General features: G+C 39.9%; 1 protein-coding gene across 1 annotated transcript in view; it reads right to left on the bottom strand.

The window, feature by feature from the left end:
* Dgkk (diacylglycerol kinase kappa) overlaps positions 1-17201 on the bottom strand; it is a 157450-nt gene that overhangs the window by 42458 nt on the left and 97791 nt on the right. Inside the window, exons 5-8 of the mRNA XM_075958021.1 lie at positions 9159-9294; positions 8608-8714; positions 8181-8306; positions 6554-6656 (exon numbers count right to left, since the gene is read on the bottom strand). Coding sequence (XP_075814136.1) covers positions 6554-6656; positions 8181-8306; positions 8608-8714; positions 9159-9294 — 472 coding nt within the window. The remainder of the gene's footprint in view (positions 1-6553; positions 6657-8180; positions 8307-8607; positions 8715-9158; positions 9295-17201) is intronic.

Here is a 17201-nt window from a genome sequence, read left to right as displayed (position 1 = left end):
TTGCTGCCACACTTTTCCCACCATGATGAACTAGACTGTATTTTTTCAAACTGCGAAATACATCCTTCTTACTTTAAGTTGCCTCTTGTGAAGCATATGTTCAGAGCAATGAGAAAAGTAACTAATTCACTAACTGAGGAGAGGGATATAGGAAACTGAAATCAGAGATGCAAGATTTTCCTACAAAGAATTTGCATTATTTTTAAAGAAAACTATTGGCCTATGTAAATATATTTTCCAGTAGAGAATTAAGAAATAGGAATTGTGCTTCCGTGCTCCCCTATCCAACCTTCTTTTATCCCAATCCTCCTTTTTCCCCTAGTTCCCCCCATCCTCCCCTTCTCCCTTTTCTCTCCCCGTCTCCCCTTACCCCCATCCCACCCCACCCCCAAGATCCCAATTTTCTCCCCGGCAATTTTGTCTACTTCCCATAGCCAAAAGGATAACTATATGTTTTTCCTTTGGTACACCTTCTTACTTAGTTTCTTTAGGATCACCAATTGTAGACTCCGTGACCCTTATTTATGGCTAGAAACCAATTATGAGTGAGTACATCCCATATTCATCTTTTTGGGTCTGGGCTACCTCACTCAGAATAGTGTTTTCTATTTCCATCCATCTGTATGCAAAATTCGAGAAGTCATTGTTTTTTACTGCAGCGTAGTACTCTAATGTGTAGATATTTCACACTTTCTTCATCCATTCTTCCATTGAGGGGCATCTAGGTTGTTTCCAGGTTCTGGCTATTACAAATAATACTGCTATGAACATGGTTGAACAAATGCTCTTGTCATATGATAGGGCATCTCTTGGGTATATTCCCAGGAGTGGTATTGCTGGGTCCAGGGGTAGGTTGATCCCGAATTTCCTGAGAAACCGAAACACTGATTTCCAAAGTGGTTGCACAAGATTGCATTCCCACCAGCAATGGATGAGGGTACCCCTTCCTCCACAGCCTCTCCAGCAAAGGCTATCATTGGAGTTTTTTATTTTAGCCATTCTGACAGGTGTAAGATATCTCAAAGTTGTTTTGATTTGCATTTCCCTGATCACTAAGGAGGTTGAGCATGACCTTAAGTGTCTTTTGGCCATTTGAACTTCCTCTGCTGAGAATTCTCTGTTCAGTTCAGTGGCCCATTTTTAATTGGGTTATTTAGCATTTTAAAATCTAGTTTCCTGAGTTCTCTATATATTTTGGAGATCAGACCTTTGTCTGTTGTGGGGTTGGTGAAGATCTTCTCCCAGTCAGTAGGTTGCCTTTTTGTCTTGGTGACAGTGTCCTTTGCTTTACAGAAGCTTCTCAGTTTTAGTAGGTCCCATTTATTCAATGTTGCCCTTAATGTCTGTGCTGTTGGGGTTACACATAGGAAGCGATCTCCTGTGCCCATCTGTTGTAGGGTACTTCCCACTTTCTCTTCTATTAGGTTCAATGTGTTGACTGATAGTGAGGTCTTTAATCCATTTGGACTTGAGTTTTGTGCATGGAGATAGATATGGGTCTATTTTCATTCTTCTACAGGTTGACATCCAGTTCTGCCAGCACCATTTGTTGAAGATGCTTTCTTTCTTCCATTGTATACTTTTGGCTCCTTTATCAAAAATGAGGTGTTCATAGGTTTGTGGGTTAAAATTCGGGTCTTCTATATGATTCCGTTGGTCGACTTTAGTTAAGGGAGCCACCTTAGGGTTGGCAAGAGACTTGAACCTAGAGTGGCTCCCAGGAGCCCAAGCCGAGGTCCCCAGTTAGTTCCTTGGGCAGCTGAGGATAGGGAACCTGAAATGACCCTAGCCTATAGCAATACTGATGAATATCTTGCATATCATCATAGAACCTTCATCTGGTGATGGATGGAGATAGAGACAGAGACCCACACTGGAGCACTGGACTGAGCTCCCAAGGTCCCAATGAGGAGCAGAAGGAGGGAGAACATGAGCAAAGAAGTCGGGACCACGAGGAGTGCACCCACCCACTGAGACAGTGGAGCTGATCTACTGGGAGCTCACCAAGGCCAGCTGGACTGTGACTAAAAAAGCATGGGTTAAAACTGGACTCTCTAAACATAGCGAACAATGAGGGCTGATGAGAAACCAAGGACAATGGCACGAGGTTTTGATCCTACGCAATGTGCTGGCTTTGTGGGAGCCTAGCCAGTTTGGATGTTCACCTTCCTAGATATGGACAGAGGGGGGAGGACCTAGGACTTACCACAGGGCAAGGAACCCTGACTGCTCTTTGAACTGGAGAGGGAGGGGGAGAGGAGTGGGAGGAGAGGGAGAAGGGGGTGAGGAGGGGGAGAAGGGTGGGAGGAGGGGGAGGGAAATGGGAGGCTGGGAGGAGGTGGAAACTTGTTTTTTTTCTTCCTTTTCTCAATAAAAAATAAATAAAAATTAAAAAAAAGAAATAGGAAAATGAAAATTATGTTAATATTACTTACAAGTTAAATAACCATGAGAGCAGAATGGAAATGATTGTTCTAAAATCGTCTTGCAACTTTGGGCACAGTATACTATACTATACCTTGTAGTATATTTCTATGTGAGAGACAGGTAGCTGTATGCTACAGTTGATTGCCCCCTCCCCAGTTAATTCATTAAACTACAGGAACATCTTAAGTTCTCTAAGGGTGCATCTTCTCGTATGAATAATAGCAGCATGTTGCAAAGATGAATGCATCGTGATCTGGGCTGCAGAAATGATAGATTCATACTCAGGTATCCAGGCTGACTCATAAGGTTGCTTTGAAGTGGCCGATGTCCTGTACCATTTCACAAGTTTATTCTGTAGTTCAGATGAGAGCACAGAAACCTGGCCTGTAAAGTATGAAGTACCCCAGAGTCGAGAAAGAGCTACTGGATGATGAAAATCAAGAGCAGAAAATGGCCTCAACTGCCATATGAGTCAGAGTAAACAGGTGGGTAAGTGTGCACCTTTGTCTTCATGTTCAGGCTCAAGGACATAAATTACGCTGTGATAGAACAATAGAGACTTAACTTGGCAGATTCAAGTGGGAAAGAGCACAGGGGCTTTAGGATATGAGTCAACACCCTGAAGAGCCTCTTAAGAAGAGCTCATGCTTTTGTTCGGCTGCACTAATCCAGTCGCCTAAGCCAGGGGACCACTAGTCTCACTGCTGTTCACTGTCTTCGCGCCACAGAAGGATGCTAAATTGGCGTAAGTCCTGCTTCCTGTTGCCTTTCCTATACTATTAAAAGTCATCTTTACTGATGTTTAAATAAATTTAACCTTTGTAATGGACCTGAGCATTTCTACATCTGTAGAAAGAAGTGACAAATGACACCATGAGCTAGGCCCACCCTTCCTGCTTGAAGAAGGTTATGGAGAATGAGTTCTCAACACTACGTGGTAGCAAACACGTCTAGGAGATACTGTGAGGATTTGCTGTCTTTATGAACGCTGTGATATGATCACCGAGTTTGTGGACATGGCAGCTGGTAGACAGCAGAATAATAGCAGAATGGTGGTCATACAATAAAATAGTGTCATGGCAGAAGCTTCATTAGGGCCTGCTTTCCTAGGTCATCAAAACTGAGTCATGCACATTTCTGTATTACATGTTTTGTTAAAGAAACTTTAGTAACAGTGGGAAAATGAGGAATAGAAACACATTAAATAACTTGTCTAAGATCGCGCAGTAAATGATAGGGCATGTTCAGAGGACTAGCAGTATAGAAAGCATTAGGGAACTTCTCAGAAATGCTTCTCACCCAGGTGTGCTGAGTCAAAACCTCTGAGGGTGGGGCCCAAAACGCTGTGTTTTAATAAATTATTCCTGATGCATGCTTATGTTTAATAACTACTGTGTGAGTTCCTACTTTACTGTCCAGGAAGTAATTAACTTGGGGAAGTGGGAAGAGACCATTTGAGAAGTAATAGAAGGTAATACTTGATTTGAGCTATACCCTAAAGGAACTTATTAAAGACTAAGTAGAGAAAAGTGGGTAATTGGAGGTCTTGACAATTAATCGGAGCCCCTTGATGGAATCAATGAATGCAGGAATGAATGCGCAGCAGCACTGTCAAAGGCCACCGCAGAAGGTCACCATCTGCTTGCTGGAGAAAAGCTTTCTAGCTTGACTGGGAGGCTGGAGTGGATTAACCACAATACCACCACTAAGATTCTGTGACCGAGAAACACAGAAGAAGATTCCCCTCGAATGGAACATCACATAGGGAATCCTACTCCTTTGAGGGCTTATTTGTTGAGGTTAAGAAGCCCAGGAAGAGTTGAGAAGAAAGGGAGTTTTTAAAGCCCTTTTTGAGGAAGTCCAGGTTATGTAATGCACGGTAGAAAAAAAGGGTTGTCAGTGTGATATCCAAGTGGACCAAGATTGCTGCTACATGAAAGCCAAAATTAAAAGATGCTTCATTGCACACTAGATGACACAAAATAACAGCCTAGTCCAGGCACTTCTATGTAAGGGAAAGCAATGCCATTAGCTGATGATCCATAACAAGAATCAGACGTGCTGTAGGACAAAAATAACCTCACAGTTGATATAAACAATAAACTTCTACAAGGACAGAAAGCTCAGAACATGCTTGACTTGGGCACAAATAGTTACCATCCCCATTAATATACAGTTGGGATGATCTTGTGGGATACTATCTCTAGGTAATAGTGAAGGAAACAGGAGCACAAAACCTAAGATTTTAGCCTGAATTCCATCATCAGAGAACTTCCTCTTGCAGCAGATGGAAACAAGTACAGGGACCCTCAGCCAGATATTATGGAGAGAGAGGGGGGAGGGAGGGAGGGAGGGAGGGAGGGAGGGAGGGAGGGAGGGAGGAAGGGAGGGAGAGAGAGAGAGAGATCTTGAACACACACAAAACCTAAGGTTTTAGCTTGAATTCCATCATCAGAGAAACTTCCTCTTGCACTCTTGCTGCAGATGGAAATAAGTACAGGGACCCTCAGCCAGATATGAGAGTATGAGAGTATGAGAGAGAGAGAGAGAGAGAGAGAGAGAGAGAGAGAGAGAGAGAGAGAGAGAGATCTTGAACACACAGTTCCAAATGAGATTTCTCCGTCAAATCCCTCCCATCAGGATTCAGGGACCCCATAGAAGGGAGGCAAAAAGAGTGTAAGAGCCAGAAGAGATGGAGGACAACAGGAGAACATGGTCCTCTAAATCAACATGAGCAAAGCTCAAATAAACTCGGCACATGTATAGGTCCTTCATGTATATATTATAGCTTTCAGTTTAGTATTTTTATGGAAGTCTTGAATGTCTGTACGAGTGGGTCTCTGCCTTCTGCCTTCTTTTGTGACTCCTTTACTTCTGTAGGTTTGTCTTGTTCAAACTCAGTGTAATGTTTTTGTTTCATCTTATCCTGTTTTATTTTGTTATGTTTTATTGTTATCTCTTAGAGACAGAAAAGGAGTGAATCTAGATAGCAGGGGAAGTGATAAGGAACTGGGAGGAGTGGAGGGAGGGGAAACTATAATCAAGACATATTGTATGAAAAAACAATCTATTTTCAATAAAAGGGGAGAAATGAATGAATGGTAGTGATGCAAGAAAAAAGTAGTTTGACTTGGTGAGCAGCCTGAATTTGTTCAGGTGATTAGCTTGTTACTTTTCTCCATGTATCAATTCCATTTTCCCTAAATCTCTTCATTCTTTTTTTCTAGTCAATCATCTCTCATTGATAAAGTTATCAATTTCTTCTCCTCTTTAGTCGATTGTCTAGTAGGTGATGTTATGAAGATAATATTTGAATAGATCTGAGAATAATATATTTATGCATCTCTGAATGAATTAGTTTTTGTTTCTTTATATGGTACTATGAGGCACATGCTTACACTTGCTTCAGACACCTCTGGAAATGGCTCACTCAATAGCCTGATGCTTGTCTGCACCCATATTTTTTGTCAATATTTTTGACACTTACCTGATATCCAAGTGTCTCTATTATTGCTTTGATACTTAAAATATGCACCATTCAATTGTTGGTAGTGATGTTATACCAAGACCCTGAATTCATCATGATTACTTACTGTATAATGTCTAATTTAGAACTCAAGAACCTTGTGAAAATAACTTTTAATAAATTCCTATTGACCATAAAGTGACAAATTATCAGTGAAGAGTACTGGAGCAAAAACCATGCTAGTCTCATATTTGGTAAAAATTCTGATGTTAGTTTCCATTTTAAACATAATATAACCTAGGTTTTCCATAGGTTTTAAACCATTGGATCAAAAATCTATGAGATTTATTTCCTAGAATAGGTAGTATTTGAAAATCTTTTCAAAAAGTTAATAAAATTGAAATTAATTTTGAAAAGTCAGAAAGAATTTTGACAGTCTACAGAGAACATGCCCATACACAATACACATACACCAGAGCACTATACTTGTCACTAAAATGTTTGAAGGCTTAACAGTTAGCTTTTTGATGCACACATGCAAATTCACATTTACCCCAGATAATTTGCTAGTTGTGGAGAATAATTCATGTCATCCTTCCCAGCCTTTATACCTTCCCTCCCTCCCCAGTGTATTTCTGAAGTAAAGGTTAACCTACTCACCATCGCCCCGAGGGTCGCACAGCGCCGTAGGTGGTACGATCGATGCGCGACGACTTCCACAGGAACATTCCTTGGAAAACCACCTCTGGCAGGCGCCGTGCACCTGAAACGATAAGAGCACAAGAGAAAAAGGAGGGGGAGAGAGAAGAAGAAAAGATTGATTAGTCTTCGGTTCCATCCCAAGAATTGGGCCTTTTCTATTTCAAGTCTCCTTTTCTGACACTGGTACTATCTACATAAACCTTAACTCACCTGACACCACCCCACCCCATTCTACTGTGAAACTCCAATATCACTTAGGGTGTAGAACTATGGTCCTTTCAAAGGTGTCTTTCCGAAGATTCTCAACTACAGCTACTGCACTGTCACCAGCCTTAGTAGCCTGCAGAATGGGAAATGTCATTGTATTTCAAAAGTCCTAATCCTGATAGGATGTTTATACTTCAATCTTTAGAACAACTGTATGTAGTGGGGAAAGCATCACTAAGCTCATTTTAGACACGAGCATATGCGAAAGCCCACAGAGGTCAAGGGTCTTAGTCAAGGTCAAATAGCTGGGAAGTGTCAAAGCAGACTTCCGGGCAAGCTGCCACTTTTCCTGGATGTCAAACCTCTTTAAGCTCCACATTCTAAACAATTGCACTTTCTAGGGACATGAGCCTGGCATGGCTATTCAAAGGGAATTAAAAAGAGGCCAGTGGACATAATACTCAGGGAAGAAGCTCACTTCCGTTTCTTCTTATCTTAGAAAACTCAGTTTGAGAGAAACATCTAACCTTAGAAAGTTAAGATCATAGTCTCTCGATCTCTGTAATATTGATTGTTTTTGGCTCTGTAATATTGATTGTTCCTTGTTATAAAATACTACCCTGTGCATTGTAAGTTTTGAAGAGTCTACGAGATACAAGTTGCATCCTTCCCGTTCAGTCCAGGTTTGGCCATCAAAAATGTCTCTGGATATTGGAAAATGTCTACTGGAGCAAAAATTATCCTCAGTTGAGGTCTAATGTTTCCAAGACATGTATATTATTATAGTTAGAATTATGTTCTTATTAGAATTATTTATTAATCAAGACTTTATTTTTGCTGGCCATATGACCTTGGGTCTATCTTTTTGAGCTCCACATTACTCATATGTAAAATGGGGACAATGAGGCTTAGTTCAATGTTGTTCTAATGATTGAGATCATGAATAGAAAATATTTATTACGCAGTGGCAATGATAATTTTTAGATCATTGTTATTAACCATTAATAAAGATTATAAGTTTCTAGGAAATAATGAATGAGGGAGGAATCTTTTCTTAAGGATAGACTCCAGAATTTATTTCTAGTTGTTCATATAGTCATTTGAGAATTCAGCTTTTCTCATTGACAGAATGGCTTCATTAATAATAAGCATCAGATTATGAACACTTTAAATCTTTCTCTCAAAGACTCCCTCGTCGTATACAAAAGGGAAGTTACTGAGCTCTGTACTATGGAATCTATATAATGCATTTTGTTGTAAGGGTCTCTGAGATACATATCTATTTACTTATTTATCCCTGTATAGCTATAGACAGTCCCCAATCTACCTCTTCTCTAGGAATAAGCTTCAAGTATCAAAGCTATGAAAAGAGACTCACCGTAGACGCGCACCAGAGGCAGCGAAAATCCAGAAGCCTTTGATGACTGCTGAAGCTCTCATGACATACTGCACAACGAGAGTCGGCAGGTATGTTTCCTTCTACCAACTGATGGGGCATTGTTTGCTAAAGTGGAAAAAGGCAAAAGACAGAAATTAGTGATCAAAGAAGTAAGACTGGGCCTAATTATACTCCACACAGAGAACATGAGCTAAGAGTCTCTTGGCCCTGCCCTCAATGCTACTGACCAATGAAAGGTGGCAGTTGGGGCTTAACTCAATGATATTCATTGGGTCATTGGATCCTATGGAAGAGGAAGAGACTGCTGTGCTGGTCTAGTGACTGGAAGAATTCTTCCGTTCCCTGTGTGTCATGACTTTAAATGAGTCGGAGAAGGTGTCCGTGGGAGGATATGGCTGGTACTTACTATTTCATCAGCAGGTAGAAAGAGGTCATCGGTTACGGACAAAGTATTCCACTTGCAGTCTTTGCTCGCTCTCAGTGCACAAAATTTGTGTGATTTCACCTTGCAGACTGTGAAAGGAGGAAGGAGAAAATAGGTGAGAGTCTAGTAACAATGAGAACTCTAATTCCATTCCTTAAGCTTCTCTAAAGGTTAGAATCCAAGCACTTTCCATATAGTTTTGACCTACTTCCAAAGGTCTACTTCTATGTAAACCAGTTCCTTTTGATTCTTGGCTAGCTAGGCTTCCTGTTACCCATTTTACATTAAAATAAATAGTAGGAAAGAACTAATTTCTGTCTTTTCAATCCTTCTGACCATATAGTCCCATCTTCATATATCCAACCCTCCGTTTTTATTCATGAGAACACCCCTTCAAGCAAGTTTCTTTTTCCCTCCCACAGGATTAACTTCACACAAAGACTTAGATTGGGTCTGCAATACTAGGCAATAGGAGACCCTTCGTGCCTAGCTCTCTCCAGTGAGCTCTGCTTTCTAATGGAACAGAAAGGTACCTTCACAGATGATGGTATCTCGAGATAAGGCAGGGATGTTCCGGCGACAAACATTGCAGAACTGTGTCCGAGGACTATGGCTGGAATACCAGTAGTGCATTCCGATAAGGTAAGGATTGTTTTCGGCTGCAGGTATCTAAAGCAAATCAAAGAGAAGAAAAAAATGGAGGTTAACCACAGAGGTGGACTCGGGAAGACCACAAATTCTGCTGTAGGGCTAATATAGCCCTAATGTAGGTGACAAAGCATGTGAAAGAGAGGGCCGGTAGGTACAGCTCCCAATTTTTGTTTTAATTTCTTTTGATTACTGGCTTCAGAAGGGAAAAAATTAGATGGGAATTATTTCAAATAGGGACTTAACACAGAAGCAAGGGTCTTTCTTTATCTTGCTCAACCACTATATTAGTTTAGTCCAAGCAAAACTTGTTGATTGGTCTTGGCTCTCTTTAAATAGAAAGCAGAATAAAGAGGTTGAGCTGGAAATTGAGGGCTATCCAAATGCTCAGACAAAGCAAGGCAGGTGCAAGGCTCACACACAGAACTCGGCAATACCTGCAAGGCTTTCGCTTTCTTCTTAATACAGCTGCCAAGTGAGCAGAACATTACTCTACTTGGACAACACTTGAAAGACCTTTAAATCCTCTTTGCATGAGCTCTTTCCTTTTTTGAAATCCATGCTTTGACTGCCTACAGCAGTTTCTTGGTTAATCATTTTAATTCATCCAATAAGTTATTAAACAAATACTTCCTGAATCACTATTACATGCTTGCAACTTTTCAAAGCATTTGAGATATAATCATTAACAAGACACAGTCCTTGTCCTTATGGTGACATTTTGCTTACTGTCTTCTTTCATACTAATCACTTTAACCTTTTTGTTATCATGCCTGTGAACACAGCATCTGCATATCGCAGCCTGACATTCACAACTACAGGAAAGGCATAGCCTAGCCATGTATCAGCAATGATTTGAGTTGCATGGATGTATAGACACTGGATCCCCCTGACTTTGTTCTGTGTTTATTTTCACAGGACTTCCCCTGTCTTTTCTCTAGTTCCTATGAATGTCTCAGTTTCTACTGCCTTTTTTTTTAAAAAAAAAAAAAGTTTAGGCATAGACTCACAAAGGTTTCTTTTTTATTTTTGTCATTATTATAATGGGTTGTGCGTATAAAGGTATGGTAAGATTTTGAAAGAACAATACATTCTCTCAGATGTAAGGTGACAATAGTCCCTTAAAAGGGTTGCTGTTGAGGGCTCAGACTTAAGTTCGCACTTAGTCCATTTATTGAAATTGGCCAACCAAGACATAGATTGCAGATAATGCTTTCTGATCTCTATTCCCCACGGGTATGCTGGCGATGTGGGAAACTACTGTTGAACTGAAGCGGAAGTTTTTTTGGTAATAAAAAAAAAGCTACTCTCATGATCTCGTAATTTGGAATTGCTTTGCGATGGGAAGTTTATCATACAGTGACACATGAAAAGCTCTAGGTCTAGAAACACCAGACTGGAAGGCACAGAGGATTGACACTGGCACTCTGAGCTCACAGTTCCTTTCTATTCCCAAGGCTGCTGTCTATAACTAAACAAGCCCCTTTCCTCCTCCCATTTTCCTTCTCTTCCCTCCAAATTACCAGGAACCTATGACCGTATGTTGTGTAACATAATAAGCACTGGAGCTACAGAGATCAGTAAGTCACATAGATAAAGGAACTCTACTGAAGGAAACTAACTCTCAAACAGATAGTCACAACATGGTGACAATACATTTTTAAAGACTGTACAAGGCTCTACAGGAGCAAGCAGGAGAAATGAAAAACTCTTGATTATGTATAATTGATTATGATATGTATGGAATTCATATTTAATGGACATTGCTTGGGTTCAGTTGTTAAGAGAGTGGGATTTAGATCTCTCATGTTCATCTTATTCTGTGAAAAAAGTTTGATGCAACCAGTCCTGGATGAGTATGTGTGGTAGTTTGAATTGTATGTCCTCCAAAATCCATTCAAATCCTAACCTTTGGTACCTGAGAACATGACCTTATTGGGAACCACTCTCCTAACAGATGTAACCAAGTGGGACTTAATTCAAGGACTTGTGTCTTTCTAAGAATAAGAAAGTATGGAAAGAGATGCATCAAAGAGGAGAACACCTTGTGATAATATACGGTATACAGACATCACGTGACAGTGGGTGCAGAGAGTCAATAATCCACCTGCAAGCCAAGAAATATTAAGGTTTGTCTGTCATCACCAGACTGTAGGAAGAGGCAAAGAAAGATCCTCTTTCTAGAGCCTTCAAAGAGACTCGGACCCTTTCGTGAACTCAAATCCAGATCTCTACCTGCTAGAAACATGAGAACATAACTGCTGTTCAGTCCACCCAGGTTCTGGTTGTTCCAGCAAGCCTGGAAAAGGAAGAAAGATTTTCAAATCGAGATGCAGATGTTTCTGTATCCGGCACTAACGAGAGGAGAGTGCTGTGACAGTTGTCTAGTATATCAATACTATGAGTTTTGAGACAGATGATCTTGAGAAGACTACACTGCCTTGAGTAGAGTGCTATTAGGAATACGAACTGCTTCTGGAACAGTCTCCAATGCAAACAAGAGGCATTAGAAGAGGGTGGCAGAAAGGACACTTTTTAGAGTGGAAGAGAACCATTTCATTGCCCTGTTGGATGAAAGCAGTGTGTTCAAATGGTGAACTTGAACCTTTGGCTGTCAAAACTTTCAAGCAAAGTATGAAGGTACAGTCTGTTTTCTTTGTGCTGCTTATAGAAAATAAATGAGGAAAGAGATATGTTGCTGTGGAAACCGTTCTTAGTCTACTTGGCTTTCCATATACAGAGTGGGTGGCTTAAACAATGGAAAGCTATCTTCTCACTGCTTGGAGATGGGGAAGCTCAAAACAAACAATCAACCAATGTACTTCCCAAGGCCTCCTTCATAGCATGGATGTGGCCACTTTCTCTATCTGCTTGCATGGTTTTTACTTAATACAGAAATATGAAGAAAGTGATCCTTGGTTGTTTTTTTTTTCTCATGAGGCCATCAGCCCTACTGGATTTAGTCCCCATGTTTATGGCTACACTTGACATTAATCACATCCTTCAAGTCTTATTTCTAAGCACAGTCACATTTGGAGCTTAAGCTTCAACATATGAATTTGGGGTAGGGTTACAGTTCAACTCATAAAAGAATTACTAAGTAAAAAGTGGGCAGACCTTGAAGATTTGGCAACTTCTCAATCTATTTGTATTTCAAGCACAAAATAGTCACTCTGGTGTCAACATCCAGGGTATGGGTAGACAAAGCTTTTCTGGGAAGATTCAGTATGGGACACTAGATTTAAATCAGTGATCTCAGCAGAATACGGTTGCCGTAGACTGAAAAGCTCAAGACACAAGACTCAATGAAAGGAGGTTATAAGACTACTGAGACTCTGCAGCAGCCAAGTGATGAAGAAAGCTATCCTGCTGTGGGTTTGCATTGTTCCTTCGGGAAAACAGAATAATGGGTTCCAGTGATGACTTGGAGGCCAGCAATGCTGGTGAGAGACTCCAGTTTGTTATTTTGGCCAACATGGGAGTATGGGCCTATTGAAGGAAGTCATTGCCTCTTTCGTTCCAGAGGGTGGGGTTGCCTCCTAGATTCCAGAAGGTGGGGTTGCCTCCTAGATTCCAGAAGGTGGGGTTGCTTATTTTTGTTACAGAGAGAAGATACCACTCAGGTGGGCTGAAAGAATGAAGTCAGGCGACAACACTGAGCCACAGAAAATTAGCTGTAGGCCTATAAGCCTAATGAAACTTGCCTTTCTGGATCGCCAGCTGTCTTTAGATAAGCAGCCCTTTTAGTCCTTCTATTTTCTCCATTTCAGAATGGGAATATCTGTCCTCCACTACTTCCAATGCAGAAATTTCAAAGCAGATATATGGTTTTGGAGGTGTCACATGCCCACAGGTAGAGGAGAAATATCGCCCCCGAAAGGAACATACACAGAGTCTAGAAAGGAACATGCAAAAAGTCTTTCTGGTACCTCACTGGTATTCTTAGAAAAAGAGAAATTTGAGTACAGACAAAGAGAGAACAACCTGGGAAGCTACAATAAATAAATAAATAAATAAATAAATAAATAAATAAATGCACAGGAAAGCACAATGTGATGGCCCAGGCAGAGACTGGAATAGTACATGGCAAGTCCAAGAACACCAAGGATTTCCAGTAACCACCAAAACCTCGGAAGGGGCAAAGGATTCCTCCTGAAGGCCGTCAGAGAGACATGACTATACTCACACTCTGATTTTGGGCTTTGAGCCTCCAAGATAAGAGAAGACATTTTTGTTTTTGTTTTTTACATTTCTCCAATGTAAGAGAATACATTTCTGTTTTTTGTTTTGATTTAAATCAGGGTTTCATGTAACCCAGACTGTCCTCAAATTTGCTAGTTAGCCGAGGATGATCTTGACCTTCTCTTAAGTAATAAGAATATAGGGATTTATAAATTACACCCAGTTTGTAAATTTGTGTCTTTTAAGTCCCAAAGTTTTTTGGTAATGTGTTATAGCAGCAATGGGTTGGCATAGGATGTCACTACAGGTATTTCTATTTGCTGATATGGATTTTTAAAAATCAAATTTGACAGTAACTGATGGAAGCAGATACAAAGATCCACAACTAAGCCCTGGACTGAGCTCCTGGAGTCCAGTAGAAGAAAGGGAGGAGAGATAATATGAGCAAAGGGATCAAGACCATGATGGAGAAACCCACGGCAACAGCTGACCTGAGCTAGTGGGAGCTCACTGAGTCTGGACTGACAGCTGGGGATCCTGTATAGGAGACTGAACTAGGCCCTCTGAATGTGGGTGGCAGTTGTGTGGCTTGGGCAATTTGTGGGACCACTGGCAGTGGAACCAATATTTATCTCTATGGCATGAAATGGCTCTTTGGAGCCCATTCCCTTTGAAGGGATACCTTGTTCAGTCTAGATACGGGGGGGGGGGCAGGGAGGTGCGTGGGGGCATGCAGGGAGCAGGGGGCTTGGTCCTGTCTCGAATGATGTGACAGACTTTGTTGACTCCCCATGGGAGGCCTCACCCTCTCTGAGGAGTGGATGGGGGTGGCGTGGGGAGAAGGAGGGAGAAGCAGGAGGGAAAGTGGACTGAGGTTGATATGTAAAATAAAAAGACTGCTTTTTTTTTTAAAAAAAAGAATACATAAATAAATCAAATTTGAAGACAGATTCAAAACTGTAGCAGGCATACAAATTGCTAAGAAAGGTTAGTTGGCCTAAACTTCTCAGGGCCTAATTGTTGGATATTTGGGTTTGACTTTTATCATCTCTAAAATACACGCTCCACTGCTCCGATCAGACTCTTACTCTCAATGGATTGAATAGCTGTGTAACTCCCCACCACACACACACACACACACACACACACACACTCTACTGAAAGCCCAGCTCTCAATGTGGCTGTATTACCAGAGAGCCTTTGAGAAATGACTATGTTCTCAGGGTGGAGCCATAATGAATAATATTAGTTCCTATATAAGAACCTTCAGAATTGTCTCCCTTTTCCATTGTCATGTGAAGAGACAGCACAAAACCTGTGCAATGGAAAGTAGGCCTTTGTCAAACAGAGTTTATCAGTAACATCACCTCCAATAAGAAGCAGATGAATCAAGTCCAAGATATGTACACCCTAGTAAGACTGAATCATGAATAAGAGAAAATCAGAGAGGAACAATGACAAGTAATGAAATGCATAGATAATAAAAAGTCATTCACCAAAGAGCATCCCAGGGCCAGAAAACGTCACTGCCTAATTCTATCAAATATTTAAAATAGAAAGAAGGGATGTAGCTGTAATTCAGTGGTAAATTTATTGCCTTGAGTGCATGAAGCATGAGTTTGTGCTTCAGAACCACAAGAAATACTAAACAAGTTGCTTAAAATCATCTATAGAATCAAAGAATGAATGATACTCAGAAACTCGCGCTACAAGGCTTGCATTTCCTTGACGCTAAAATAATAGAAAGACTATTATAAAAAATAAATTAACTTACAGGCCAATATCTCTGATGATGATAGATGCAAAAATCCTCAACAAAATGCAAAAAACTGAGTTTGATAACCACAATCAAGTGGAATTTTTTTCACTGGGATTCAAAGTAGTTTAGCATATTCATATCAACAAATGTGCTATATATTATTTTAACAAATTCAAGTAAAAATTAGTAGGACCATCTCAACAGATGCAAAGAAAGCATTCGACAAAATGCAGCATCCCTGCTAGCTAGATCTCAATAGGTTATATGCAAGAGGAGCATACCCAAACATAACAAAGGCCATTGATGACGAATCCATAGATAACACAGCTCTCAACAGTGAAGAGCGGAAAGCTTTCTCTCTATGATCAAGGACAAAACAGATTGCCAAATGTCACTCCTTTTCAGCACAGTACTGGAAGTCCTAGCAGAGCAATTGGGGAAGAGAGAGAACTAAGAACCATTCTAATAGAAAAGGAAAATGTAAAATTGTCTCTATTTGCTGATGATTCTATTATATCCATTGTCCTTAGACTAGAAAAAACATTAAAAATGTTGAGTTATGTAAAGTTGTGGGATACAAAATCAGAATCCAAAATCATTTGTGTTTCTGTATGCTAATAATTATCTACCAAAAATATTAAGAAAATAATCATACTTATAAAAGCAAGTTTAAAGTTTAGTTCTTACATATAAATATAACCAAGGATATAAGGGATCTATATAGTGAAAAGTATTACACAGTAGTGAAATAAATCAAAGAAACAGAAATAAATTAAAAGATACATGTTTTTAGGTTAGAGAATTAATACTATGAAAATGTCAATAATACACAGTCTATAGATTCAACACAATATCTATGGAAATTTAAACATTACATCCACAGAGCTGGAATAAACTACTTTAAACTTGTATGGAGCCCAAAAATAATTTTGAAACAAAGAACAAAGCTAGCGGCATCATACTCCTTGATTTGAAAACATAAAGTGATTATAATCAAAACAGCATGGCACTGGCATTAAAAATATAAACCAATAAAACAGGAAACCCAAAAATAGACCCCATGCACTTATGATCAAGTTTCGGCAAAGTTTTTTTAGAACACAATATGGAGAAAGGGCATCTTAACTATATATCAATCAATATGCAGAGGAATAGAATTAGACATTTCTATCATATGCAAAAATTAAGTCAAGTCTAAATAAGTAAAAGAAGCAAATAAAAGACCCAAAACTATAAAATTACTAAAACCCTAGAAGACACAGCATGATTTTGGACATCATCTTTCTTTACATGACCTTGACAGCACAGGTAAGCAAAGAAAAATAGACTAATGGGATGATATGAAACTAAAGCTTCAACATAGCAGAATAAACCAAGTGAGTGAAAGTGGACAAAATGGGAGAAAATATTTGTAAATCTGAGGAGGAGATAATACCCAAAATATTTAAGAAGTTCAATTAAAAGCAAAGAAAACAAGTGTAGCACTAGAGAGGAATATAAAATGATACAAGTGACATGGAAGGGGAAGGTAGATCAAATGAGGGTCTGTTAATTGTAATGGGGGAAGGAGATCAATGCAAAAGGAGAGGGAGGGAGGGAGGAGGATAAATAACATCAAGGAGGTCTAAAAAGCCATATGGAATTGTATTACTATTAATTTACTTAAATCACACACAATACAAGTAAGTCTATGTATATACATAATTCAAATGACGTTATTTTACTCAAGCAGACAATATTCCCTGCAAGAGCTATAGACTAACAACACAACTTCTACATCCAAGGCTCAAGATACATTCAGGAAGAGGAGGTGGAAAGATGGGGAAAATTTTTTAAGAGCTAAAGGATCAGAAAATCTACTGTGAGATTGCATTTCCCAGAAAAGACAGGGAAGCTCACCCCTGATGGCTCAATAATATGGCTGCCTAAACAAAACCTGAGCAATAACAGCACCAATAGAAACGGGAAATCTTGTGAGGCCCCACCC

The sequence above is a fragment of the Microtus pennsylvanicus genome, chromosome X, assembly GCF_037038515.1.
Source record: "Microtus pennsylvanicus isolate mMicPen1 chromosome X, mMicPen1.hap1, whole genome shotgun sequence".
Taxonomy (NCBI): domain Eukaryota; kingdom Metazoa; phylum Chordata; class Mammalia; order Rodentia; family Cricetidae; genus Microtus; species Microtus pennsylvanicus.
This window is presented reverse-complemented; position numbering and strand designations above follow the sequence as displayed.